General features: G+C 33.1%; 2 protein-coding genes, 1 long non-coding RNA gene and 1 pseudogene across 3 annotated transcripts in view; 3 read left to right on the top strand and 1 right to left on the bottom strand.

The window, feature by feature from the left end:
• Positions 1–10,624, top strand: part of LOC125049824 (vacuolar protein sorting-associated protein 16 homolog) — a 12,181-nt gene extending 1,557 nt beyond the window's left edge. Inside the window, exons 4-15 of the mRNA XM_047649287.1 lie at positions 604–730; positions 1,087–1,223; positions 1,303–1,478; positions 2,422–2,668; positions 3,409–3,665; positions 4,371–4,509; positions 4,735–4,869; positions 5,131–5,292; positions 6,174–6,393; positions 7,770–7,947; positions 8,263–8,463; positions 9,617–10,624. Coding sequence (XP_047505243.1) covers positions 604–730; positions 1,087–1,223; positions 1,303–1,478; positions 2,422–2,668; positions 3,409–3,665; positions 4,371–4,509; positions 4,735–4,869; positions 5,131–5,292; positions 6,174–6,393; positions 7,770–7,947; positions 8,263–8,463; positions 9,617–9,761 — 2,124 coding nt within the window. The 3' untranslated portion in view covers positions 9,762–10,624. The remainder of the gene's footprint in view (positions 1–603; positions 731–1,086; positions 1,224–1,302; positions 1,479–2,421; positions 2,669–3,408; positions 3,666–4,370; positions 4,510–4,734; positions 4,870–5,130; positions 5,293–6,173; positions 6,394–7,769; positions 7,948–8,262; positions 8,464–9,616) is intronic.
• On the top strand, positions 4,180–4,304 carry LOC125050004 (annotated as a pseudogene).
• On the bottom strand, positions 10,619–27,987 carry LOC125049825 (juxtaposed with another zinc finger protein 1). The gene is made up of 5 exons (XM_047649288.1): positions 27,851–27,987; positions 27,317–27,502; positions 16,016–16,124; positions 15,448–15,594; positions 10,619–14,165 (listed from the first exon to the last, which is right to left on the bottom strand). The coding sequence occupies exons 1-5, from the start codon at positions 27,948–27,950 to the stop codon at positions 13,736–13,738; spliced, it is 972 nt and encodes a 323-aa protein (XP_047505244.1). The 5' UTR covers positions 27,951–27,987; the 3' UTR covers positions 10,619–13,735.
• Positions 21,514–23,174, top strand: LOC125049827. The gene is made up of 3 exons (XR_007117058.1): positions 21,514–21,864; positions 22,384–22,496; positions 23,090–23,174. It is a non-coding gene; the product is annotated as an uncharacterized LOC125049827 (long non-coding RNA).

Below are 27,987 nucleotides of genomic sequence, written 5' to 3'. Positions count from 1 at the left end.
TAGTGATGGGACAGAGAAATATCGAAAATAAAACAGAATTATCGTAAAGGAACTGAAAAATGTATTTATTTACTTATGTATGCCTGTCTTGGAAACAGAAATACTTTTTATTTTTCTTAGTGGAAAATATTTCTTCACTGCTGTCACTATCACTGTCAATAACTGCAAGGCGAATTAGTCTATTTTCCAAAATTTGTATTTTTCTTGTATTGCTTGCCATCGTTGATAATATCGAACGCTATGTTAGATCAGTTAGATAGCACAACACTAACTGGTCGGGCGCGCGCTCTGTGCGGTATCGGGTCGCCAGCTGCCTGTTGGGAGGGCGGGCTGAAATAGGCCCACTGCCGCACTCAGCGGATGCAAAGCAGCGTCAGTGCGTGGTAGGTCGATAAAAGCCTGCCATTATGTTTTGATGGGGAAAACCTACAATTTTGACCGCAAGATGAAATATATATTTGTCCCTGTCGAATTTTTACAAACACCTGAGATAATCGTTACGCACCAGCGAGAGGGACATAGATTTCTTCGTCCGCACCAGCGGAAATACCGCGGCAGGCTGATATCGGCCTGTTACGCAGTGAACGTGTTAACCAATTTTAGGTGTGTAAGGCTCAATTGTTCCCAAACCCACATGGAATTGGTCTTGCGATCATCACCACTACTAACAGAATGTTCTTGGTCAGCAATGTATCTGATCCGAAAGTCCGATCGTTGCCTGACCTACCAAGTAAGTTACCTATTCAAATTTGTTTATAAGGTTCTGTCATCATTCATCAAAATAATTAAGTTGTTATTGCTAAAATGTTAGAAAGCAAACAGTATACAAGATTCTGTACTAACAGAATAATAAATCCTATGTAATTCTTATGAGGTTTCATCTTTACGGTATGGTTTCTCATCTTGGCCACTTTTCTGTTCTTAACACTATATCACCCACAAAACAATACTACATAACTCTCATGTACGGTTAGTTATATTGTAGTATCACACGTCATCACTGAAGTTATTTAGTCCATGCACCCTTTTTTAATATCTCAAAATTAACATTAGATCTTTCTTTAAAACACTATAAATTATTTTCAGGGCCAAATCTTACAATCAGTTGTTGGTGTGTGTTGAGTTCTGGTCAGCATTCGTCTTCACAAATAAGTATTCTTATATGTCGAGATAAAGAGGTATTTAAATGCCAATTAGGAGAAACTAGAGCTATTTTGAATATGGTAAGTAATCAAATTACTAGAATATAGAAGTACCATTTGAAAATTAAATTGTTATTAATTGTTTAAATTGTTGTTACAGAAGGCAGAATTCAGAAACCCCTATACACAAGTATTGTCTATAGTGCCGTCTCAAAATGGACGACATGTTGCCTTATTTACAGACTCTGGCTTTCTATGGATCGGTTCAGCTGATTTCAAGAATAAATATTGCGAAATTGATACCGGATTTATTAAACAACCTAAAGAATTAGTATGGTATGATGCATGCAGTCTTTTATCTCAGAATTAATAGCTATCCCTTATTTACAAAAAAAATCTTTTGTCTCTTTTTATCACAGCTTAGACACAATTTGAATGAAAAAGACGAAAGACCGGTAGGGATGGTTTATTTTGACTGATTAACTTTTTTAAAGGTTAGAGGAATACGTTTATCATGGGTTTTTAAGCAATATAAAGGCACCTCTTTATAAGATAACATCAGGGATTATTTTCAAGTGGTAATTCCGGTAGACATTTCCGTGACTTCCATTTTCATTTCAAGTCATATTTCAGCAATAGAGATATAGATAAATTCGTGTCGTTAAAAAAAATAATTTAAATAATAACGATGTGTAGTACTCAGTTAACCAATTAAAAAATAATTGTGTAGGGCCTCAGATTATATAAAATCAAGTTACATCGTTTTTAAACTAAAAATGGGAATAAGTGATTAGTGATGTATACTTCACACTAGACAGCCTCTTTATACGACATTGCTTCCTCGCGGGATTTCAGAGCTAATAAATACCTTTTTTCTATAGTAGTTAATAAATGTATATATATTTGCGTGTTGTTCCCACGAGAATGTAAGTGCGTGCTCCTATTTCACCATGCCTCCTGCTGATAGGGGACAAGTCTTTGTTTTTATTTATGTTATTATTATGAAATAACTTAAAATGTCATGTGGAACATGGTGTAATGGTTGCAGCTCCTTACAAACGTTGTGTAAAAAAAAAAAAAAAACATGGCGATTAAAAAGAGTGGCGGAGAGTTTATTGCTAGTCTTCTCTTCCGTTCTACGCCCTTGATTTGAGAACTGGCAGTAAATGTAAAATTAGAAGCATTAATATTTATTTCTTTAATGACGAATCACAAGTGTACATTGTGTTACCTACGTGAATAAATGATTTTTGAATTTTGAATTAGAACAACATTTCAGGTGTGGATCCCAAGCAATAATCGGACATTGGGACGATACAATGTGTATATACGGGTTCAACGCTCAGAATATCACATACCCATACGACGGACCATTCCATTTGATCCAGGAAATGGATTGTGTGAGAGTGATATCGGAGTATACTCATGAACTGATACAAAAGGTTCCAATTGTGGTGGACAAGATATTTAGGATCAATAGTACGGCGCCCGGTTCATATTTGGTTGAGGCATCTAAACAGTTTCAGGTAAGATCATATTTTTTTGTTGACATTTAATAATATATAAAGGATATACGCAAATATATTATGCGTGTTACTTTTATGCAAACTTAGGGATTTGAATAATTTAATTATAAAATAGCACAATCGTTTTAAATGAAGATTTGGTTAAAATAAATAAGCTTTATGTTAAAGTTAAACAAAGAACTTTAATTAAAATCAGTGGCTCTACAGTCTTGTTACGCCTGGGCCTCAGATTTCTGTATCTGTTTCATGATCATTTGTCAATCAAATAGACAAGTAGGTGATCAACCTCCTGTGCCTGACACATGCCGTCGACTTTTTAGGTCTAAAGCAAACCTCACGATGTTTTCCTTCACGCTTTGAGCGAATGTTAAATGCGCACATAGAAAGAAAGTCCATTGGTGCAGAGCCGGGGATCGAACCTACGACCTCAGGGATGATAGTAGAATGCTGAAGCCACTAAGCCAACACTGTAATTAATTAAAGAACTTTAATTAAACAAATAAATATTGTTTACTCATAAACAGCTGATTCTCTCTTTGATGTTACATAGTGTGTGTGAGAAGAGCCTTAAATAGGGTTATATATTATGGGGTTTTTCTTTGTGTTTCAAAGAAGGCCAGAATTTTAAAAAAGGAAAACATCGCGTATCTGACAATAAAAAAATTCGATAAAATCCGAAATTCAAATCCTTATTTTTGTTAATTATGTTTTATAGTTGATTTTTATATAATTTTAAACAGAAACGCAGCCACCGTGCAGATGAATACATACGACTGGTGAAACCAGATTTATCCATTGCGGTACAAGATTGCATTGATGCAGCGGCCTTTGAATTCGACACTGATGTACAGAAAATGCTTATACGGGCAGCTCAGTTCGGGAAAGGTTTCCTTCTAGAACCAGCATTGACGGAGCACTACGTCAAGACTTGCAGATGGCTCCGGGTTCTCAATGCAGTACGAGATACAAGAGTTGCCATACCGCTGACCTATTTGCAGTATCCTTTTTCTTTTTCGGATCTATTTGTATACTAAAATGTTTTTTGACATTTAGGTACTTAATGTCATCTATATTTGAAGTTATGTTATGTGAAGATATGTTATGTTACACTTAATGTAAGAGAATAATAATAAATATTTATTTATTTAATTTTCCAAATGTAAACTGAACTTTATTGACTATAATGACTCCTTTTCCAGTCTTTGATTATTTAATTGTAATTAATTATTTGCATGCAATCAAAAACTATTTTTAATAATGCCAAAGAAGTATAACTTCTTACGCGCGTACATAAGTACACGCACCCTTTTTTTATTTGTTTAGTATAACAGCCATACAACACATGGTTTACATAGCGCTGCTCAACTCTATACTAACCCCTTATTATTAAAAGCTAAAGCAGTCCAGTTGCACTCTATTAATTAAATTAATCTTTTGTCTCTTTCTGTCAAATTGTGTTTACGCTATGATAAAAGTGACAGAGTACTTTAGAATGTTTCGTATTATTTATCGCCAACGTCCATACCACGTTCAATACACCGCGACCGATTCTCGTCCGATCACCGAAGTTAAGCAACGTCGGTCGCGGTCAGTACTTGGATGGGTGACCGCCTGGGAACACCGCGTGATTTTGGCTTTTTTCCTTTTTTTATGATTATTGTTTCTATTTAATGTCTGATTTTTTCCTTATAATTTAATTAAGAGTTCAAAATCTTGGCGAGAGAGTTTTGCTAGATCGACTAATATGGCGACGATTGCATTGTCTCGCGGGACACATTGCTTCTTATCTTCAATTGAAAGACGGACAAACACGCGTTCTTTCACATTGGGCGTGTTACAAGGTATCCTAATTAGTATAAAAAATTAGTTATTTTACTTTTTTTATAGATTTTTGATTGATTTCCAAAAGGAACTATGTATATGTTCAAAATGTTCCCTTTGACATGGAGTGTTTACCCATCTGAAAGCAACTTTGTTATAATAATATAGAAGATATAATAATCTATAAAAAATGTTTAAGAAATCTTTCAGCTTTAATAACTGATGAAAACCATAAATAAACATAGGTGACACAACCGCATTTGGACAACGAAAGTGCAGCAAGGGAAATAGGTGAAAAATTAAGAAATATACCTGGTATTTCGTATTCTACGATTGCTATGAAGGCCGCCGAAAAGGGACGGAAAGCTCTAGCTATTAAAGTGAGTATCAGAGAAACAATTAAAGAAATAGATCAGCAATGTACACAAATAAATAAAACTATAACCATGGCGAAAGTCCGATCACCGAAGTTAAGCTACCTCGGGCGTGGTCAGTACTTGGATGGGTGACCGCCTGGGAACACCGCGTGATGTGGGCTTTTTATATTTTTTTTATTAAATTTATATTTCAATATTGTAACAATTAAGAGCTAACAAAATCTAATTTTCAAGTTCTACGTATCAAAGCTGTATTTTTTCCAGATCTTAGAATACGAAACTCATAGTAAACTTCAAGTCCCCCTTCTTCTATCTTTAGAAGAAGGAGTAATAGCACTGTTGAAGGCTACAGCTAGCGGCGATACGGATTTGGTGTATATTGTCCTATTGCATCTCAAAGAGAAAATGGGAAAACACGAATTTGAGGTAATTTTCATTATTATTATGCAAGTACTACACGTTTAAATAAGGCTTTTATGGATATAAATTCGTATTTATTACACTACTTACGTCATCGATTGCCTGTATAACCTTTACAGAAGTTAATCAAATTTTTTACTAACTTATTTTATCTAAATCATTCTAATTCTTTCGCCCAATCTGTTCTCGGTGTGATGACAATAACAAACAGCATTCTCAGACATTTTGCAGATAACACCAACAACAATAACATTTTTGCGCGTTTGTAACGGATAAAAAATTTATATTCAAAATTTTATAGCTTCTAATTTCCTATTAAAGCTAAACATCCTTCATAGCTAGCTATACCAGTCTTAAACTCCACTTGGGAAAAGAACATTGACGCACGAAGACAAGCAGCAAGATATACATAAGTCTTCAATCGACTGAAACGTATCGGAGGACGAAGTTATTAATATAATTTACTTAGTCAGTCCATTCTTACATACTGTCTGCCTGTATGGGGAGAAAAAGCTGTATCTTCACTGATTAAATTGGAATGTGCACAAAGACACACAGTCAAACTCCATCTAGAACCAAAAACCTACTCAGTAAGAAAGCTATACATAGAGATCTGTTTAAGATATCACAAACTCCATGGACAAATAAATCCAGACACATTACAGACGTTTTTTATTCCCTACGTCAAAACGTGTGGCCAACGCTTTTTTGCATATAGGTGCCCCTTTATAATGAAAACCCCAATCTACGGATGCTGAGATAGTCAAACTATCTACAGTTACCCACAACAAGGGGGCTAGTGGGGCTAAATTTAAAAAAAGTTAAATCAATTTTATTACAACGTATTTCTGTAATGAATAAAGTTTTTTTTTTTTTTGCCGTTTCAGCTCACTATCAGAAGCCTGCCCCTCGCTCATGCGCTATACATAAAGTACTGTGCGGGTCACAATCGCGAGGCATTAAGGCAAGTGTACGTCCAAGAAGACGACTTTCACGGTCAAGCGAGCACACATATCCGTGACGCGATAGATCAAACTAACCCTGGCAGTATTGAGGCATCGCTTATTTCGGCCAGAGAGTGCTATAAGAAGGGCAAGAATGATCTGGGTAAGTGCAGCTCCAAATGAAATTTCATCCAATAGAAAAGGAACCATGACTTGCGATATTAAAAAAGTGGTTATCATTTATTCTTAATATACGTATAAATTTGTTTATACGTATATTAAGAAATTCTCGATTGGTAAAACTGATTTGTAGGCCTGATTATCTAAAGGTTCATGCTTCAATAGTAGGCGGCTTCTTGAACTAAAATCTGAACGCTTTATAAAGGCCGATTTACATTATCTTAGTGTTTAGGAGAGTGCTTTAGGATAGTACTTTAGTTGAAACATGTAAACGCTACTTGCTTTAGTACGGTTCTACTTGACTTTCAAGTTGAATCAAAATAGAATCGCTTTTTATTTTTGTTTCAAGTGATACCCCTCCCGCGCCCGCGCAACCCCCGACATCTTCCCTCGTTATGTGTAAACACGTAATTTAGTAAAATCTTTAGGAGAGTGCACAAGTGCCGTGAAACGCGTGCGTATTTTTTGGTTTTTTAAAGATGGCTAAATGGTCGGAAGATACAACTATCAAATTTGTGTCTGTATATGTTGTTCACGAATGTTTGTGGAACGTTAAAAACAATTTATACAAAAACAAACAGGCTAGGCATTCGGCATACACTGCCTTAAAAGAAGCTATTTTGTTTATTATTCATATTTAGTTTATTTATTTCAAATAAAATCTCGTCTTCTATTTGTTCCATAACTACAGTTAGTATTTTGCGTAGAATAGAGCGTATTTGCCGACGTCGTTGCGCGTGCATTGTGGCGCTGTAATGATACTCTACTGGAAGAAATGTAAACGTTCACTCGCAACGCACTAAAGCACTAAAGAACTTGCCTTTCAAGTTGTACTAAAATACTCTCCTAAACACTAATATAAGCCTTTTTATTACATACAAGGGGGATCTAGGATTCGGCTACATAAAGTCATACAACCATTTAAAAATATATATAACATGAAATACAGACAACAAAGAAAGGGAGTGGTCTTATTATTTTAAATAAATATCAAATAAATTAGTAATTAAACGAGGTCTAGGTTAAGACATGACGCCCTTTATCCTTCTTGGATCCGCCGATGCGTAAATGCATATAACGACAATTAATATGAATCCCTTGGGTATCTTTGGATAAATATACAAAACACGTACATACCCTCACTTTTACACCATCACACAACACAGACGAATTGCGTATTACTTAGTTAAACGTATTTAATATTTTTTATTGATTTCCTTTCGTATATGTTTCAACCTTTTTGTATATTATTATGTATTCCATCTTTGGCTATATAACGAAATAAATAAATAAATTGATGTAACTTCCTCTCCATATAAGCTCAATCTTCTTAAGCTCCAAGCTAACTTTTTTACTTAGGCGCGTCAATATGCGAAGACGCCCGTAAGCTTTGCAAGCAGCAATCGAGTCTACAAGAAACTTACGGAACCAGCTTCGTCGGTCTCTCCTTACATGACACTGTTGGGAAGTTACTTAAGGAGGGGGAGGTCAAATTAGCGGAAAAACTCCGCTCTGAATACAAGATGCCGGATAGAAGGTCTTATTTTGCATTAATACTTAAATAATAGACTTAATTTTCTGAAGAGGTGTTTTTAAAAGCAATTATCTGATAATTCCTCTTGACCTGCTTTTATATTAAGTTCATTACAACATTCAGTTACATGAGAGATATACAAGTACAATAATAAATTACGATTATTAATTAATTGTATATTTCAATTGTAAAAAAGTACAACAGCAGGCAAGATACAGAATCCTTATTAGATAAATACAGAGTTATATTTTATAATAATTTGTAATTATATTAACTTAGACACGTCCAATTAATTAGTATGCTACGGTTTTTTTTTAGATATTGGTGGCTCAGAATCCTAACGATGGCCGAAAAGGGCGAATGGGACGACTTAGAGAAGTTCTCGAAGACCAAAAAGTCCCCAATCGGCTACGAGCCCTTTGTTGACGCGTGTCTCTCGCGAGGGCAAAAAGACGAGGCATTAAAATACTTGCCCCGGTGTAGGGACGATATCAAAGTTAAATACTACGTGAAGGCTGAGTAAGTGATTACGTTTGTCTAATCGATTTAACCGACTTTAAAAATAGAGAATATCGTATATAGTTTAACATGTGTATGTATACATAATATTTGAGTATTAAAGCAAGTGTGCTACTTAAATCAACTACATATATCCAACTAGTCCAACATTTATCAAAATCAATTCTGTAGTTTTTGAAATATGGATTGTCTTCCCCACGTGTGCACGCAGATGAATAATGTTGATACAAATTTTTGAAGTCACAAATTTTTATAAATTCTTTATTTGTTATTCCCTGTTCCTAGTAACAATAGTTGCTGACAGGTTAAACACATGTTTCCTACAATTTGTATAGTTATATATAAATCAGTGGCGCTACAACCTCTTTAGATCTTGGCCTCAGATTTCTGAATCTGTTTCATGATCATTTTTAAATCTAATAGGCAAGTAGGTGATCAGCCTCCAGTGCCTGACACACGCGGTCGACTTTTTGGGTCTAAGACATGTCGGTTTCCTCACGATGTTTTCCTTCACCGTTCGAGCAAATGTTAAATACAAGTTATATACAATACTATTATGTACTTATTTAGTTCAAAATACTCCCAAAGATCTGTCACATTTACCATACATATATTTATTTTACTATTCTTTATTAACTATTCGATTTTACAGTTGTAAATTTAAATCTACTAATAATAGCTGATCGTAGTCAATTGATATTTATTAATTTGAGATTGTGTTTTGAGATTAGTTCATTTACCATGAGAGATAATTTATTAGAATTACGTTCATCTAATTAAAATAAAATATTTTTGATATAATTATATCAAAAATATTTTATTTCAGATACTTTAGATTTATATACATTTATATTTCTATCATCTCATTCATTCCTTTTTTGGCAAAGGCCTCCTCCAAATTTCACCATTTCTATCTACACTGTGCCACTCTCTGTCATGTACCACCTGCTGTTTGCTTAATCTGGTCTATCCACCTTCTTAATTGTCGTCCTCTCGCTATGTGCCCCGCCCATTTCCACTTAAGTTATGATCATTGCGACATGTGTTATTCTTCATTTACCTTAGTTATTCTTCTTAGTGTATTCTTTATTTTATCTATCCTTCTCTTCTCTTCGCTACCTAAGTACAGCTAAATTAAAAACATATATTTCAGGTTTTATGAAGAAGCTGCCCAAGTAGCCTTTGAACAGAAAGACGAAAGCGCCCTCTTCTTTGTTCAGAATAAATGTCCGCTTCGAGAAACTACGAAACACGAGAAAATATCCGCGCTTTTAGAACAATTGGCAGCTAGAAAATAAGAGTTGAAATATTCCAATTAATCCTATTTATGCAATTATATGTTAATCATAGTAAGACGTTTTTATTAGCAGATGTAATAAAAAGACAATGTATCTCTATACATTCGAAACAGATACAAAATTAAAGCATAAAAAGTAAAAACATATATTTTCTAATCTGTGGAGCTCTGAAACCAATCCTCCACTTTCAGCCTGCCTCAATTAAACCAAAGCTTCTTTCATTTCGAGTACATTTTAGCATTAATTGCACGAGGCACTCAGTCTTATATAAATAATTAATTACATTTTTACCCGTTAAATGAGTTCTTTTACCCGATGAACATATTTTTATGACGCGAAAAATTAAACAGCAAAAAATGTTTTGTATACTTTATAAGTCTGAAAAGAAAACAAAACAAAAAAACTGACATTTTTCTTCTATGGATATTCCGCAAAAAACTTATTTCAGGGAAATAAAAAAATTATCTACCCACCGTAGACATAAACCGCAAAACTATCACCAAAACCATTAATTTTTGCTTGTACCTGCTCTTCTCGTACAATCGATCGTTGACCATTTAATCCTTGCGGTTTCTCATGCAGTTCAATACGTTTCTCAACTCTTGCAAAATCTGGCTATTTGTAATCAGTATTGGGGTAGTACACAAGGCCTCTAAAAAGTATTTAGAGAAAATAGCTACTTTATTCACTTTTCAATATTTATATATGTATACGGTCATATTGCAAGTGAGGCAAACTCTAATCTCGATCATGGCGTGAATTATGCTGTAAATACATAAAGCATATAAAAGTTATTTTATTTATTATTTCAGTCTATGAAGACCTTATAATATCTTATTTTCAATAAAACAAATATGATTGCAGTATGAGTTTATTAATTAAAACATGTAAGTCGTTAAAGTATGAAAACGTACATAAACATTGTTAAACATCTCAAATTTGGTCGATCTGACCTGTAATCTCAAAAAACATAACTTATCTAACTTTGTATGAGACACACAATAACCTTTAACGTCTTATTAAGCCATTTAATTTAGAAAATATATAAATTAAAAACAGGTTTCCTATGACGTCTTGCAAATCAATTAATCATTCATTTTAATCTACAAATAAATAGAAATTTTTGAAAAACAAATTTTAAATAAAACTCTTACATGCTAACACCTATAGTAAAATAATAAATAATTAAACTAAAACGTACTTTTATATAAACCATTAATGAACCTATTTGTAATTGTGTTGTTTGACATATTTGAACGAATATATCAATGAATGCTTTATGATCTGTCAAAGTCATATGACCGTAAGACAAAGAGATCGAGAATCACAAATACTATATTCAATTAATCAATAAGCTTTTACCGGCCAAGATGCCACAAGGCAAAAATAAAAAGTAAAAGATGCCATAGATAAAAAGTATATAGTACGGCAAGCTAAAATTAATGTAGTTTTTATACAACTTTATATTGCGATTGTAGCTCATGTCTGCTGCAAAATATTTTAAAACTCAAATCTCGCCATAGATAATTAAAAGCAATATTGCATCTCACTTAAATATTTGTTTACGTAAAGTTAATAACATTAAAATTTCTGAAAATGTTCAAATACGCAGATTTTAGAAAAGTCTTGAGGCACAGCTATAGAGAATCAAATACTCATCAAATCAGATTTTTCACAACCTTAAAAGGCAAATCAATTATACGAATATTATAACGAAACGTAGTTTTATTTATTGTTGGCTTTGGTATACAAGTATCTCAGAAATACTATAAAAAGACTAGATTTAAGCAAGATATTGAAGAAATTTATGTCCGGACATAATTTAAACCTTTCTTTTATGGCCAGTAACACCACGAAGTCACAGGAAATTTCTTTACAAGCGGAAAATAAATAAAAGTTTTATTGTAACTAAGGTATTAAATAAGTTTATATACGAATCTGTGGCATAAGTAGAATACTATATCGAGGCTCCCCCTATTAATAAAATTATTATCTATATATCAAATACATAAAATCCGACCAAAAGAGGTCTTTCTGGACTTAGTACAGTTTGGCCACAATAATTACGGCCCAGCTCTTTTGGGTTGGCTTTTGTGTATCTGATGTTTTTTTAATATAATAAATAATCAAATGAGCCTTTTTAATGTCTTTGTCTTACAACTAACACAAACGAAATGTAAGGCAACACCGAATCCGAATCCCATTCGGTACGACGGGGTTGCCATAAAACAAAAACTATCAGTCTTAATGATAATAATGACTAAATGGTAACCAATAATACCAAGTATAAAGTGAGAATTTAAAATCAGATGCACACACAAAATAGGTATCTTTCACTTTCATAAGCAATTTTTATATAATATATTAACACAGCCTCACGAGTGGCCGATCTTTAATAAAACTAAGATTAATATGTAGTGGTTAAAATTTATATAAAATTGCTACTTTCATATACAGGACACGTAGGTACAACAAATAAATACCATCTTTGGACTGAAGGACAAATAATTCCAAGACTTGAAACTATGTTTCTTCTACTACGAAGACAGATCTATCTGAAACTATGTTTACGATAGCACCTTAACATTCCAAAACTCTTGTCAGCTTTCAAAACTGGCACCCAACTCTGCTATCTGTGACGGTTATAAAGCCATACACTTGAATTGACTGGATATAATAATGAAAAAAATGGAAATTAAATTTGAGCCACAAATATATTTTATAGATTTGCAATATTTAAACGACATACCAAAGCGATCAGCAAAAAACGATCAAAAATCCTTAACTTTATCTATTCTGTGATTAGTATTGCCATCGTCCTGAAACTCAATTATATAAAAACGCGCCTTAGTTTCAGCTATTCGTAACCAGTAAGATTAAAACTTCATTAACATAGCAGAGTAAGGCCCAGTGCTGGGAATTTCGATAAAATATTTCGAGGTAAACATAGAACAGCGTCGAAAATAAAAAAGGCACGAATCACATCAATATTATAACTAGGTACAAGAAGTCTGATCTTAGGGTTATTTGCCATAGTTTTGAAAAAAATACGAGTCACAAGTATAAAAAGCTATAGTTGACCTGCAACTTTGGAAACACATATTTTAATGAAAATAGCTGCTTTTTACAACACCTTCATACATTTAAAAACTAAAATAAATTATTTTTACTACACTAAAATTTCTAATATCACACATACGTTAAAATTGAGATTTCAAACTACCCACAAATATTTCACACAAAAGAACAGACTTCATTTCTAAACACCAAATAGTTCAGCCTTATTCACTATTTATAAATACTTAGATATACATACGCTTACAAGCTTTTTTTATGTTTTTTTTCTATAATTATTATCACATTTAAGAGTATATCTATAATCCTAGATGATATTTAAGATCAAATGCCATTTTTTTCCTTTTTTTTTTCTTTTTTCAAACATTACATGTTAAGTTCTAATGCTGACGCATCTGTCAAAATTAGGACGCTTAATGGCAACGATAATTTTGATCAAAGGTCAGTATACGTTATTACTTACATGAATTTAAAGCATTTTACACGAAAAATATTAAGTACACAATGGCACAATGGGATATTTTTTTTTGTATAATCTTTTTTTTCCATAATATCGCGCTATTTCGAAAATATATGCTTGGCAATGTTTCAGCTATTAAAGATTTTGTTTAAAAACAGCGCGACTATACAGAATATTTCCACTATACATTTTGTACCCTGTTAATGGTAATGGATGTGAATTTTAGTTAGTTCTTACACATCAAATGGTATATATAGTGTAATACTTCCGCCGATACAAATTTAAGCAAACAAAAAACTTAATTAAAAAAAAAAATTAAACTATTAACCTAGGCAAATGACCGCAGTCTATATTTTAGCTGGCAACAATCACAAAGCCAGTAATGCCAACTAAATGAAATGTGATTTGGTCGTATTTTAGGAACTGTTTTAGTAAAAAACTAAGCCCGGCGTTCGTTACTCAAAGAGATTTCGTTAAAAGAATCTTGAGAGGTGACCGTCACTTTCGGCTGAGGTTTCCTCTCAAACTTTATTTTTTCCGCATTTGGTGTAAGAAGAACCGAATGCCGTATGTGGTTGTGGTTGATTATATTTAAATTTGTTAAATTCTGTTTGGGAATCGTGAATGAGGGTAGATCTTTTGTTTTAATACTGTCGTAGATGCGTACTAATTTGTTTGTGTCTATGTTATCTATGATATTGAGTTGTCTTTGGGCGGGTGAGGCTGTGACGACTAAGCCCGGCATTTTGACGTGAACTCTGTCATTGGTTGAGGTAGAAGGACTCACGTGATGGCATATCGAGTGGGTTTTAAGGCCTTGCGCCGTTTTGTAGCTTTTGCCGCAGTGGCACTTGTACGCCTTTCTTACCCTGAAAATTGCAAAATACAAAAATATGATGAAAAAAGTAATTAACTAAGTATTTAAGAAAGTGTACTCTCTGCCAAAAATATAATTTACAATACCTACAAATACATCTTTTATAAACTCTCTATAATCATAGACAAGGGAGAAACTATAAAATACAAAACGCTAAAAATACTTGAATTCTACTGAATATACTTTAATACTGTAAATCAATATCAGTAATACCCATTTCTTCCAAAAATATTGTTGGGCCGACAATCGTTTTTTCTGTCCGTGAACTCTGGGTTTATAATGCTCTTGGGGAGGCAAGACTGGATATCTTTTAACAAGTATATTATTAAATGGTTTTTTCTAATATATAATTTGCCTTAAATTTTATATAAACTAGCAACGCACACGGATGATATTTAACCGTTAAAATTTGTCCAAGTTACAACTTCTTTGTTGGTATTTAGAGTAATCTTATTAATACATTTTTCTAAAATATATTTTATGTCAACAAGTGAACTATACTAAATTAAATATCAAATAAAGGGATAAGAATGAGCACTATCAAAAAATAAACAAGGAAAGTACGCCCGAAATCATATTTTATTTGAGGGTATAAAAGATAGGTACGGTGATTAACGTGTATTTAATGTTCTGGATTATAAATTGTTTTTTTGTGATGCATTTGGATTTTTGTTATTTTGGAAAATCTTCGAAATGCCCTCAAATAAGGTGTACCAACTACATACTAATAGAAAACAATTTATTTATGTAGTGCAAAATTACCACATAAAAGGTTTGGTAGTCCAAAAATCCTCCACCTTTACACAGTTCATGTTAAGATTTAGTTCAGTTGTAATTCAGCCATAATGTAGTTGTAGACTTCTTATTTGTTGTTATTTTTATAAATATCCTTTACTCATTGGTTTCGTATACATAATTTACACATAATATGGCGCCCATAACGTGGGTAAAATAATAAAAATGCAAACATTATAAACTATTAGATGACCCAGGGAACTTTGTATCAAGATTAATAATTCTTTTTTAAAAGACCAAAGAAATCGGACCTCGTTCGATATTTTTTTTATTGGAAAATTCAATAGTCGTTTTTAGTCTTTTTATTTACTTATTATTTATGTTTTCCACCGTTTAAAACTTCCCTGAATCTTTCAAGATCGTTTCAAGCCTAATCGGTCCAGCCGTTCTCGAGTTTTAGCAAGACAAACAACCAGCAATCAATTTTTATATATTTTAGCGTGAGTAATGAGTATATTTAGTAAAAACTTAATACTCACTTGCCGTCTTTCTTATGTCCATTCTTGGAGTGGTATTTGATACCATTGACGTTCTTATAACGCTTCTTGCATCCCGGTACTGGGCAAGCAAATGGTTTCTCTTGCGCGGCCGGACCTAACGCACCAGAGCTTGCACTTGCGTTCATCCTGAGAAGAAATATTTTCTTCATGTATGTTTCAAATTCCAGATGCAGTTGTCAACAAACATTTATTATTGGCTGAATTCAGTTCATAATTCATAGATGTAAATAATAAATTCGCGTTAAGTTCCGTGAATTTAGTTCTAATGTGTAAAAAGATAATAGAGATTTAGATATTTCCAAATTTTTCTTTCTTACTTTTAAAATTATAGATTTGTAATATTATATGTATGATTTCATTAGAATTCTCCATTATCCCTGAGTATATAACTATATATCCATTTTCAAATAAAATAAAATCAGTTCTACGACGCCGGAAGATACCTCTAATTAAAAATAATTTTTAAACGTTTTTATAAGGTTTCTTAAAAAATACAAATATTTTATACCAGTACAGAGAAAAATAATTTCAAAATGTAATTACTCACTTCACTCCATACTGTAGAATGTACTCAGAGCTGTACTCTTCAACGTTGGTCCAGGAATCGTTGCTATCTTCAGACGGACTCATCACCTCCTCGTCGTCCATTTCACTACCTGTAAACATAGTTAATATGTTATATTTCTCCCCTTATATACTTACAACATCATTCATTACATATTGAATATTATATTTATATAAATTAGCAACAAAAGATCCTTTAAATCTCTTAAAATCGTACTCCAAGTCGTTCATTAAGAGGAACATGTAATAAATTATCTAAATAAGTTGAAAATCCAACCGAGACCTAAGGGTTTTAATTGCTGCTTCCTATTATCGTTGGAGACAGACAGACAAACAGACTCTGGTTGTGGTTACAATCTCGAAGAATAAAAATATAAGAAAATGTTAAATGATATTTATATAAAAGTCATATTATATAAAAAGTCAGTCAGGCACGGGGGATGTTACTCTGACGTAAATGTCTACATATGTCCACGCTTTGGACGTGTCATCCTCACACACTTACGTAGTATAATAAAATAGGTTGGAAGTAATCATTGTGCAACTATATTGGTTAATATACATAATTCAATTAACTCTAAATACAGCTATACGTATAAAAAATTAGTAATTATAAATATCTATAGCAACATTTACAATCACTGCAATGACGTCATACAATGAATCGCGCTAACAAAGTCCATCGACCTTAGCCACGGCCCTTGAGTTGGCTGGTCGAGGATCCTTTCTTGAAGTTGGAGGAAGGACACAACATCCATCCTCCACACAATCATGAAAAGTCCTATGATTAATGTAAAATTAAATTAAAGTTTAAAATTGTGGGTAGAGATAAAGAGGACCTCAAAAGCATAATTTTAAAAATTCACGCACTATTTATGGTGTTTCGGTTCATATTATTAGTTACTAGCGGACCTCGCGAACTTCGTTCCGTCTAACAGTCTAATAATATCGTATTAACTTTAGTTAAACCTAATTTAGGATTTGATTAATGTAGGTACATTAATACAACTTTTTTTGCAAACACAGAAATGTTTATTTGCTTGCCTAGGCCTCTTCTCTCTAGCGCCAATATTGCGATACTACATGTTAAAGCACTTTCTGATATACAACATTTTTTGTTTTGTTATCCGGCGCAAGAACAAAGTGGTTGGTTTCTTTTAATGCGTAATATTGTCAACAGATGGCACCACATGCTGTTTGCATTCGTGAAAGTAATTAATTTATTTATTTTTATTCGATAACATATCCGATATTTTATTACTTATCGACGGTTAAGGTCCAATAGTGTTTATCTCAATAAAGTGAACTTTTCAGGAGGTAAAAAAAACGTTTCTCGACTTTGGATAGAAAGATACTTGAAATGTTTATATATATAAAAATAGAAAAAATATGCTGAAATACGATAGATATCCTAGCATTAGCTTAAGATTGGCCTAGTTAGAATTAACGTGAGATAGGTGGTATTGGTTTTATTAGTGTAAATATTTTTGTAATAAGTAGTAGTTAGCCGTTTTTGAAACAAAACAACACAATGAAAACTCACATTTTTTAATATGTTCACAATGAAAGATGAAATGATTGTGTTCTAAATAAGTAAAAAGACTTTAAAATAACAGAAAAAGACTTCTTAATAACTAATTATATACTTCAATAACTAAAAAAATCTTCAAAGTAACAAACGAATCTTCAAATTTAGTAGAAACAGATACAAACAACAAAAACAACTGACACATACACTCACACTCACACTCTACAAATGGGGCAGTGTATCATAAAAATTATGACAATCGTTTGGTAGATAATTAATAATTTTTCACATAACTATGGTCAATCTGAATTACTTCATAGGGATTTGATGCCCTTGCTTCTTTAGTTACCGAAACATAATCACATGGCAAATGAATTACACGATTTGAGAGCTTCCGTTCAATCGCACTATGAACCGAATCACACTCCATTTGAGTGTAACCACGTTCGAGGAACTTTTAGGTGATGGTGATTTTGTGCTTTATTCTTAAGTTTAAAAGAGCATTTGCCATTATAACGTTCCGATTTTGGTTCGTGCAACCATCGGAATAAATAATTATTGGCATTTTCTTCGGCAAGCAATGGCGCTCTAAGTAGTCTATCACAAATGACATGAAAGTACTTGCAGTAAGGTCTGCTGCCGTTTCTGTGAACCAGTAACATGTGCAATGGCGTGAAGTCAAATCGAAGAGTGTAAAATTATGACATGTCTATTTCGTTTTAAAGTATAAAGCGCTAGCAGTGGAGTAAGGGCAAACTTTAAGCGACTCTAAGGCCATGGTTAATAAAATGCAATGTCCCTTAGCTGTATCCTCTTTATCCTTTGCCTTCTCTTCCCTTGCTCTATTTTTTTTAATAAGATGCTCTTGATAAATATGCTCATCGATATTACCTTTATTATTGCCAACACAAATATCACACATATCTTTTTTTAAAGTATATATTGATAAATTATTCTGTTTAAAACTTTTATTAAATACACACATTTACAGCAGGTATATTAATGTCATTGCAATGTTGTTTATAGGCGTTAAATACATCAGATATAGTACGATATACAGGCTCCAAGTAAAATTTTCTTGTATCCCTACGAGCATAATGTGATGGTATTTTTGGGACACTTTTAAAATAGTTATATAAGTTATATAATCTTTGAATTTTGTCTATTTACATGGATATTCTCCTGATTTTCAGCGTCCAAATTGAAACTAGCGTCTTTAACCCACACCTGAACAGTGGTAGGCTTCAGTGACAGAGTATTCAAAAACATCTGCTTATAAACTTAATTTTACCTTCATTCCCTGGTTTAGCCAAAAAAGCCCTCTCGGGTTAAGACTCCTCACCTTTCGTTTTCTGAGTAGTCCTAGTACGGTTCACGTGTCCTCTGAAATACTTACATCTTTCTTTCGCCCCAATTAAGGAAAACTCCAGAAGTAGCTATGAATGGATTTGCGTGTCTTATCTTCAAAATTATTACAACCTCTAAATTTGCTTCTTCTCCAAAAGTCTGAAGTACATAAATGCAGCCGCAATAGACAAGAGATAAACAGTATTGGCAGAAAAATAAACGCGCTCTTAACTTAGATGGTATTTCTACAGCGAATAACTACGACAATTTTGTGAATTTTGAGATAGATGCCTCAGTAGGCCAAGCCAAATTAAACTTTAAATCTACCTGCATTAAAAATTGAAAAACGTAAAAAACTGAGATAGACACTATTGGTTCTTAAACGTCGTTATTCTGCTATTCGGAGCGGAGAAGAATCCACCAAAAAAGTGATAACTAACATCGGTCCAGCCGATCTTGAGTTATACGTGGTATAACTGACACGACTTTGTTATATATTATTAGTTATTATCGTTATCTACTTAGTTGTGATAGATATTAAGCCAATTCAGACAATGTTATATACAAATCGCCAATCGCTAGTTGTCAGCATATTATATTAAATGAAATACTACAATAAAATCGATATTTTTCATTTTTACATTTATAAAATTCCAATAATAATAAATAAATCCCCAAAGGTAATTTGAAGTAAAATCTTACGTGTGTGTTCAAACCAAGAGTTAAGCGCATCTTAAAACGGTGAAAACATCTGACCGTATTTAATCAAGCGTTAAGTAGGTCTCAGATACACATGCAAGTTTTCAAATGAAATGATTCCCTCTACTGTTAACGACGACTATATAAAGCCTGCGAAACTTAATATTACATCGCACATTCACCTGTATACTTTATTATCAAACCGCTTCGAATTTGGGCTTACGGAACTTCACTATACCCATGTTATTAAGGCACTTCAAAGAAGAACCAGTTCCACCTCCATTTATACGATATTATTGGTAAAGATAATACCTGAGAATGATATCTTTTAATTATTTTAACTTTAACGTTTCTTTTAAGTTTCGTTTGACTAAAATTCGGTAGGGTACTAATATATTAAATCGTAATATAAATAAAATTATAATTTCACCAACCCATGACGTACCTAGGTTATTTAAAATTAATGGAAATTAAATTATGAATTGAGGCTAATTGTTGCAATTTCATCATTAAGAAGTTATAATGGCTTTTAAAAACTCTTTTTTAATTGGTTGATATAAACATTTATTAAGTATATGTGTGTAATGAATTTGTGATTACTTATTATTATTTTACAAATTTATTATTCAAATCACGTTTATTTTTAATTAATGCCATTGTCATTATATTAAATGAATAACGTCAAGTCAAATTAGTGTAAAACCGTTAATAGGAATGGTTAATTTCGAAATGACTATTCAATGGTCGATAATAATAATGACTCCATAGTCATTATTATTATTAAACGTTATTTATCATAATTTTAAATATTAAATCAATGACTATAAATATTAAAGTAATCTTTGACACTCGTTCCTATGACTGCCGTTCGACTCTGTGGTCGATTCGGGTTCGGTCGTGGAACGAGTACACGAAATGTCACGAAACTGGAATTACAAATGCTGGTTGCTTAAATACAGGAACTGGTTGGTGTGGCCCTCAGTTCGATTGAGCGGTCTAACTAAGCAGAAGCCTTTAAACAGTAGACTCTCAATGTCGATATTAAATGGCTGATGCCAACAAACCAATCTATGACAATAAGGAGAAGTATTTGTATAATATAAATAGTCGAATAGTGAGGATTCATAACAATTCAGAAGTGCGATAAGGACCCAATCTAAGGTGCGTACAAGTGTTTTATACGAATATTAATGTTATTGCTTAGTAGGCTATGTATGCCTATCGAGCCATGTGTGCTTAATGGGTGATGTGTGCCTATTGGCCATGTGTGCCTATTGGCCATGTGTGCTTGGTAGGTTATGTGTGCCTACGATGGGAAGCCAAGTGTGCTTCAGCTACTAGAGGCTATGTATGCCTGCCGAGCCATGTGTGCTTGGTCGATAGGGGGTTATGTGTGCCCACAATAGGAAGCCAAGTGTGCTTCAGCTACTAGAGGCTATGTATGCCTACTGAGCCATGTGTGTTTGGTCGTTAGAGGGTTATGTGTGCCCACAATAGGAAGCCAAGTGTGCTTCAGCTAAGTCAAAGTCAAAGTCAAATCGTTTATTTCAATTAGACCATCTAAAATGGCACTTTTGAACGTCAAAAAAAAAAATATAAAATGATTCTAGTTGCCCCTTCCAAAAGGTAGTTTCGTGTGGAGAAGAATGGGCAAGAAACTCCACACTTACTCTTTTAAAATAGGTTTACAATATTTTGTTACATTTGTTAAATAATTATATGTGAAGACAATGTACTCTTGCTACTAGAGGCTATGTATGCCTAGCGAGCCATGTGTGCTTGGTCGTTAGAGGGTTATGTGTGCCCACAATAGGAAGCCAAGTGTGCTTCAGCTACCAGAGGCTATGTATGCCTATCATGAGTCATGTGAGTATCCTAGAGGTCATGTGTCTAGAAAAAAAAAAAAAAAAAAAAGAACATTAAGAGTTACTCATTTTTTGTTATTAAAGTGAACCATTGTAATATTCATATAATCATAAATAAATATTCATGGATTTATTTATAATAAAAATAAGAAAATTTAGTAACATTATAATATTTTAGATTTTGTTATTTCCTGAATTTGGTTTACTTCTATCACTCACTTGTGAGCATTTTATTGAACAATATTGTGTTAATATGAAAATTCTTTAGTAATACAGGTACAAGGAAAATGTATAATACATAATTTGTAAAGAGTAATTTACAGACACAAGGAAGTAGCTTTTACCAGTAAGCCTTTTTTTAAGGAAGACTTTAAAATTATATATTTCCATCGAGTAAGTATTATGAGAAGTCAATTATAACCATTGGGGTTTACCTGTGCAGTAAGTTACAAACTATGCAATTTTAAACTCCCTATCTACCATAAGACAAATTATTGTAGCAGTGTAAAGGTAAATTAAAAATTTGAATTTATTGATGTCCTTAATGCCAACAGAATTTAGCATAAATAAAGCTTGTATTGTAGATTCTAAATGTGGATATCAGAATGTTTTTGGTGTCCATGTTTTCTCAGAATTGGGTGAACTTTAAAGAATTCACTCATTTAATAGGAATGTGCTTATTAAGATAGATTTTATTCTGTTAGTTATTTTTGACATCATGAACTTAAATAAAGCTTATAAAATACAAAGCTTTATTTTTAAAGTAATTATAATACATATAACATAATTTTATGAATTAACTTTGTTTCTTGTTGAAGTACTTGTGGTCAAAAATAATAATAAAATCAAATGCAGATATGTCACAGACTGATATAAAATATCTTGTGCAGTGTGTTTTTAAGATGTTTGCAGTTGGTCCAGGCCAGAGTCATCTTTAACAATTTAATTTGAACAGAATAAAGGAACCCTAGAAACGAAGCAGGACTAGGTAGACTAGACATTGACATTTATCAAGTTCATCTCAGGTATGATGCGACTTACAAGCTAGAAATAACATGGTTAAGTCTACGGGGCATATTAAATTATCTGAACACAGTTTATACTGTCAAATATTATATTTTTCTTATGTACTTGAACAATATTTTGAGCTTTGATTCAGCACTTTTCTTTATGTTATTGTCCCTTTCATTGTCTACAAAATGTTTTGATTGCTTAGTTTAGTTCCATTCTTTGCCTAAGTAATTTTATATTTTATGTAGTTTTGCACTTCTTGCATTTACCTTATTTAATGTAATTTTTATCCTCATGGAGCCTAGGAAAGTGCATTATTTGCACCAGGGAGTTTATAGTGTTGTTGATGGAAAGTGCTATTTGCCCGTGACAAATTTATCTTGTCAAAATCTTACATTATCCAAGAAATGCCCTATTGCTAAAGGAACTTGTTTTGTTGAAAAAGATAGTACCTATGTAAATAAAGTAATATGTATGTAAAGTAAAAAGTAATTCGGAATATGAGCCCTTACTAATATCTGACATAAATGTTGGTCCCCAAATTGACAAAGAGGCATTAGGTAGATCATTAACTTTTACTCAATTATCTGCTTTGCATTTAATCTAGGAGAAAATGGTTGTAACAACTCAACTAGAATGAGAATAGACTTATTGGATGAGAAACCTGTAGTTTACCGACCATATAGATTATCCTTTTCGGAAAGAGATAATAAATGACTTGTTGCAAAATGACATTATACAAGAGTCCAGTTCAAGAATTATGCCAGTCCTAATTTATTGGTAAGGAAGAAAACAGGAGAACAGCGCTTATCCGTTGATTATAGGGCTCTCAATAACAAAACGAGGAAGGATTGTTTTCCGTTGCCGATAATCGATGATCAATTAACTAACCTTAGTGGCAATAGATTCTTTACATCTTTAGATCTGATTTCTGGGTAATAAACTTGATGAGTTAGCATTGGGTGACATTCTTGTGTCATCGGTTACCCTGGAGGAGGGATTTGAGAGGTTAGAGAATGCTTTGAAGTTGTTACGGCAAAATGGGCTCACTTTAAAATTATCTAAATGCCGATTCTTCAGTAATACCCTTGACTATCTAGGCTATGAGATTTCTGCAGAAGGCATACGTCCTAACGAGATTACGTCCTAAGATTCTAGCTGTAAAAGAGTTTCCTATTCCTCAGAACGTACATGAAGTCCGTCAGTTTTTGGGACTAGCAGGCTATTTTAGAAAATTTATCAAAAGTTTCGGTGAAACAGCTAGGCCTCTAACCAACTTTCTCAAGAAGGGAAATGTTTTAAATGGACAGATAAAGAATTTCGTTCGTTTACTACCTTAAAGGATAAATTAATTGGCCGACCAATTTTAGCTATATACAATCCTAATTTTGAAACTGAGTTGCATACGGATGCAAGTTCTTTAGGCGTGGGTGGGATATTGATGCTATAGCGGCCGGAGTCGCGTGCTCTTAAGCCAATAGCTTACTTTAGCCAGTAAACCGCCCCGGAGGAGCGTCACTTGCACTCTTATGAACTCGAGACCCTTGCAATTGTATGTTCGTTAAAGAAATTTAGGGTATATTTTTTGGGGATTGAGTTCAAAACTGTAACAGACTGTAACGCTATTCGAACTACATTAACGAAACGCGACTTAATACCCTGAATAGCTAGGTGGTGGCTTTTAACAAGTGAATTCAATTTTAGTATAGAGTACCGGCCAGGCATCCGCATGGCTTATGTGGACGCACTGAGCCGTAACACGAAATTAACACCCGAGGTTATCGATAATTCTACAGTTACAGTCTATAGTATCGACACTGATAATTGGCTCTTGACTTTACAAATGTCAGATCCTGAGATATCCCGAATATATAAAATTCTTAAGCCTTAGTCTGATAGAGAAGCTAAAGATATTAGGAGAAACTATTTAGTTAAGAACTATTTAGTTAGAGTGTATAGGAGAGTTGATGATAAGATCTGTTTAGTAATTCCTCGCAGTGCTCGATGGCAAATGTGTAAATCTAACCACGATGACGCAGGTCATCTAGGAATATCAAAGACTACCGAGAAGATTCAATCTGTTTTCTAGTTTCCTAAGTTACGTAGAATTGTTAAAAAGTATGATAAGTCTTGCATTAAGTGTGCCTATAGGCACGCAAAAGGCATAAGGATAACGCGTCTCGACATATGAATGGTCAGTTGTATCCGATAGAGAGGGTAAGCATTCCGGTCCACACCATTCACATTGACCACTTGGGTCTATTTGTCAAAAGCAAGAACGGCAATATTTACATTCTCACCATAGTGGACGGATTTACCAAGTATTTGTTTGTAAGAGCTGCTAAGGATACAAAGACTAAAACAACTGTTAAGGTATTGCTAAATATTTTTATGACTTCGGTTTACCATCTCGAATTATATCAGATCGAGGTACCTCTTTCACTTCAGCAGCTTTTAAATCTTTTTGCGATACTCATGGTATTAAACATGTTTTGAATGCTGTTGTGTGTCTCAGAGCCAACGGCCAAGCCGGAAGATATAATTAAACGATCTTAAGCTCACTTGTAAAGTTTTCTGACGGTGAGGACGAACGGAACTGCGACATATGTGTGTAGGAAAAATTCAGTGAGGAATTAATAATGCAACTAACTCCACCACTCAAAAGACAGCTACGGAAGCATTATTTGGAACCAGATTGGAAGATAGCCTAAGTAATATGTTAGATATAAATAATGAGTCTAATCCAAACTGTACAGAAGTGAGGCAAGAAGTTCGTATAAATATCCGGTCTTACTAATAAAAAATCACTATACATGCGTTATAACAAGGTGATAGTAATTCAGTGAATAGAGCTTGTACAGGGCATAAACACCTCTTTGACCAATAATCGATGTGTATTGGTTAAATAAATAACAAAACGACCCTTATTTATTGTTACCCTGGCAACCCGACGTGTTTGATTGACGTTTGATTTAATAATTCTGTTACAACTCATAATTCTAATCTAATAGAAACTCCAAAAAATCAGACAAAGAGGACTAGAATTTTACATAAAAAGCCGCGTTCTGCAGTAGGTACAAAGGTTAGAAGAGGCATCTCAAATAGTGGAAAGTAGTAACGGATTGCACCGAGTTTGTAGACAGGATTCGCCGTGGATCAATATAAATGTGTCCGAACATAATGATAATTTAGAAGCAGTAGCTAGCAGCAGTAGTACGTCTGATAGCGAAAGTAACAAAAGTGACAATGAACTATCACAAAATCAATCTGAATCCAAATAATAGCCGAATGTAATGAATTATTGATTAAAACCAAATGTATAGATACGTTACAATTAGTTCACATGAAACTAAAATATTTTGTTAGTGTACTTATTTGAATTTATAAAACCTTTCCGTGATTAAATACCGTGCGTCGGGAGATCGCACGTAGTCGGACGGCCGAATGTAATGAATTTGTGATTACTTATTATTATTTTACAAATTTATTATTCAAATCACGTTTATTTTTAATTAATGCCATTGTCATTATATTAAATGAATAACGTCAAGTCAAATTAGTGTAAAACCGTTAATAGGAATGGTTAATTTCGAAATGACTATTCAATGGTCGATAATAATAATGACTCCATAGTCATTATTATTATTAAACGTTATTTATCATAATTTTAAATATTAAATCAATGACTATAAATATTAAAGTAATCTTTGACACTCGTTCCTATGACTGCCGTTCGACTCTGTGGTCGATTCGGGTTCGGTCGTGGAACGAGTACACGAAATGTCACGAAACTGGAATTACAAATGCTGGTTGCTTAAATACAGGAACTGGTTGGTGTGGCCCTCAGTTCGATTGAGCGGTCTAACTAAGCAGAAGCCTTTAAACAGTAGACTCTCAATGTCGATATTAAATGGCTGATGCCAACAAACCAATCTATGACAATAAGGAGAAGTATTTGTATAATATAAATAGTCGAATAGTGAGGATTCATAACATGTGATTTGCGTTTAACTTATATTTAATAAGTTAATCTATAAACATTAAAACACTAAAGCGTGAAAAGTTTCGTTTTAGCTGAATTAAAAAATACCTTAGTCTTCATAATTATTATCTGGAGTCCCATCTCGGAAAAGATAAGACAGTCACGATTTAATTAAATATATCAATATCAGTTGATTTGATACATGAAAATATCGAATAAAATTATAACTAATTGGACAACTTCTAGTTTAGCGATCATCGAGCAAAGCAATCATACATTAAATGATAAAAAGAGGTTATGCAGTTATCAGATGCCAAAGATTTGGTACTAAACATTTTACTAAACCCGGAAATACATAATATATGTAGTGAGCTAATTTATATTAATAACGGGGTTACTGTATAAAAATATATAATTTAATTCTACCTACATTTACTTTAAATCAAATGGGCGTGCACATGGTCTGTTTTTTAGAAACGGTTATTAAGTCTTAGAATTCGTTTTCTCAAACATAAATCAAGTTATAAGTAAAATTTTATATATCTAACTGTGTTCAATACGAGATTTTGATTTTATTTATTATATTCATCAAGAAGGATAATAAAACAAAACCTAAATGAAATTTACACATTAATGTGTCTTTCAAACTAAATGGATTAGACGTAATAAGAGTTTAAAGGGCATTTGGAGCCCAAATCTCATATGACGTTGATTAAATATACAAGTAAGCCGTTAAATAAATAGCCTGCTCAATAATGAAGTTTCATAAAATGTTTGCTTTTGCAACATCCCAAATAAACTAAATAAAATAAAACAACGTACATACTGAATTAACGATCTAAGAGCAATAACCTGTTGGTGTACTGCTGCGCACTGATGGTGTCTTTGGTGCCGAGAGGAGGCGCTTGCGGGCTTCCGCCACCGGCGTCATTTGAAATTCCCGGCGCGAAGCTTCCGTGAAAAATTTTAAAACGTAACTTAATGGAATGCATGACGGCTGAGAAGCTTCTTTTTGCTCCACAACTGCAGGATCGTAATCTAAAAATCAATCCCAATTTTAAAATGTGAGGAAAATCTAGAAGCTAAGGAATTTTATAAACATGTCAGCTGTTTTCTGTTTACAATTGATACTTAATATAAATACTTTAATTAAAGTCGCCTACGATTTCGGCAGCAGAATTGAACTTTACAATTATTAATGAATCTATAAATAAAGTTTCTAAAATAAATCTTTACATTTTCCCGCAATTCAGATATGTATGCATTATTGTTATGTTGGTACCTTTGACGTATTGATAAGACGTATCAAGGGAGGGGTCACCATATATATTAAAGCAAAGAAATCTTATTTAAACCAAGACATTATAGTAATTAAATAATATTTACCAATATGAACATCTTCGATATGCTCTATTAGGTCTGCCAGGCGTGGAAAAGTTATGCCACAGCCGTTGAATTTACAGATGTTAATCATGAAGACGGCCATGTCGAATTGAGTTGATTGTACACTAGTCAAATTCACT

Source organism: Pieris napi, chromosome 5 (genome assembly GCF_905475465.1).
Source record: "Pieris napi chromosome 5, ilPieNapi1.2, whole genome shotgun sequence".
Taxonomy (NCBI): domain Eukaryota; kingdom Metazoa; phylum Arthropoda; class Insecta; order Lepidoptera; family Pieridae; genus Pieris; species Pieris napi.
Note: the sequence above shows the minus strand (reverse complement) of the source record. Positions and strands in the feature narration are given on the sequence as shown.

Bases quoted from the DNA above. Each gene is read 5' to 3' on its own strand.
- LOC125049825 (XM_047649288.1), bottom strand. From the start codon at position 27,950: ATGGCCGTCTTCATGATTAACATCTGTAAATTCAACGGCTGTGGCATA. The intron at 27,503-27,850 runs GTAAATATTATT...ATTGATTTTTAG, and splicing joins TATCGAAGATGTTCATATTG to ATTACGATCCTGCAGTTGTG. The intron at 15,595-16,015 runs GTGAGTAATTAC...ATTTCTTCTCAG, and splicing joins ATTCTACAGTATGGAGTGAA to GATGAACGCAAGTGCAAGCT.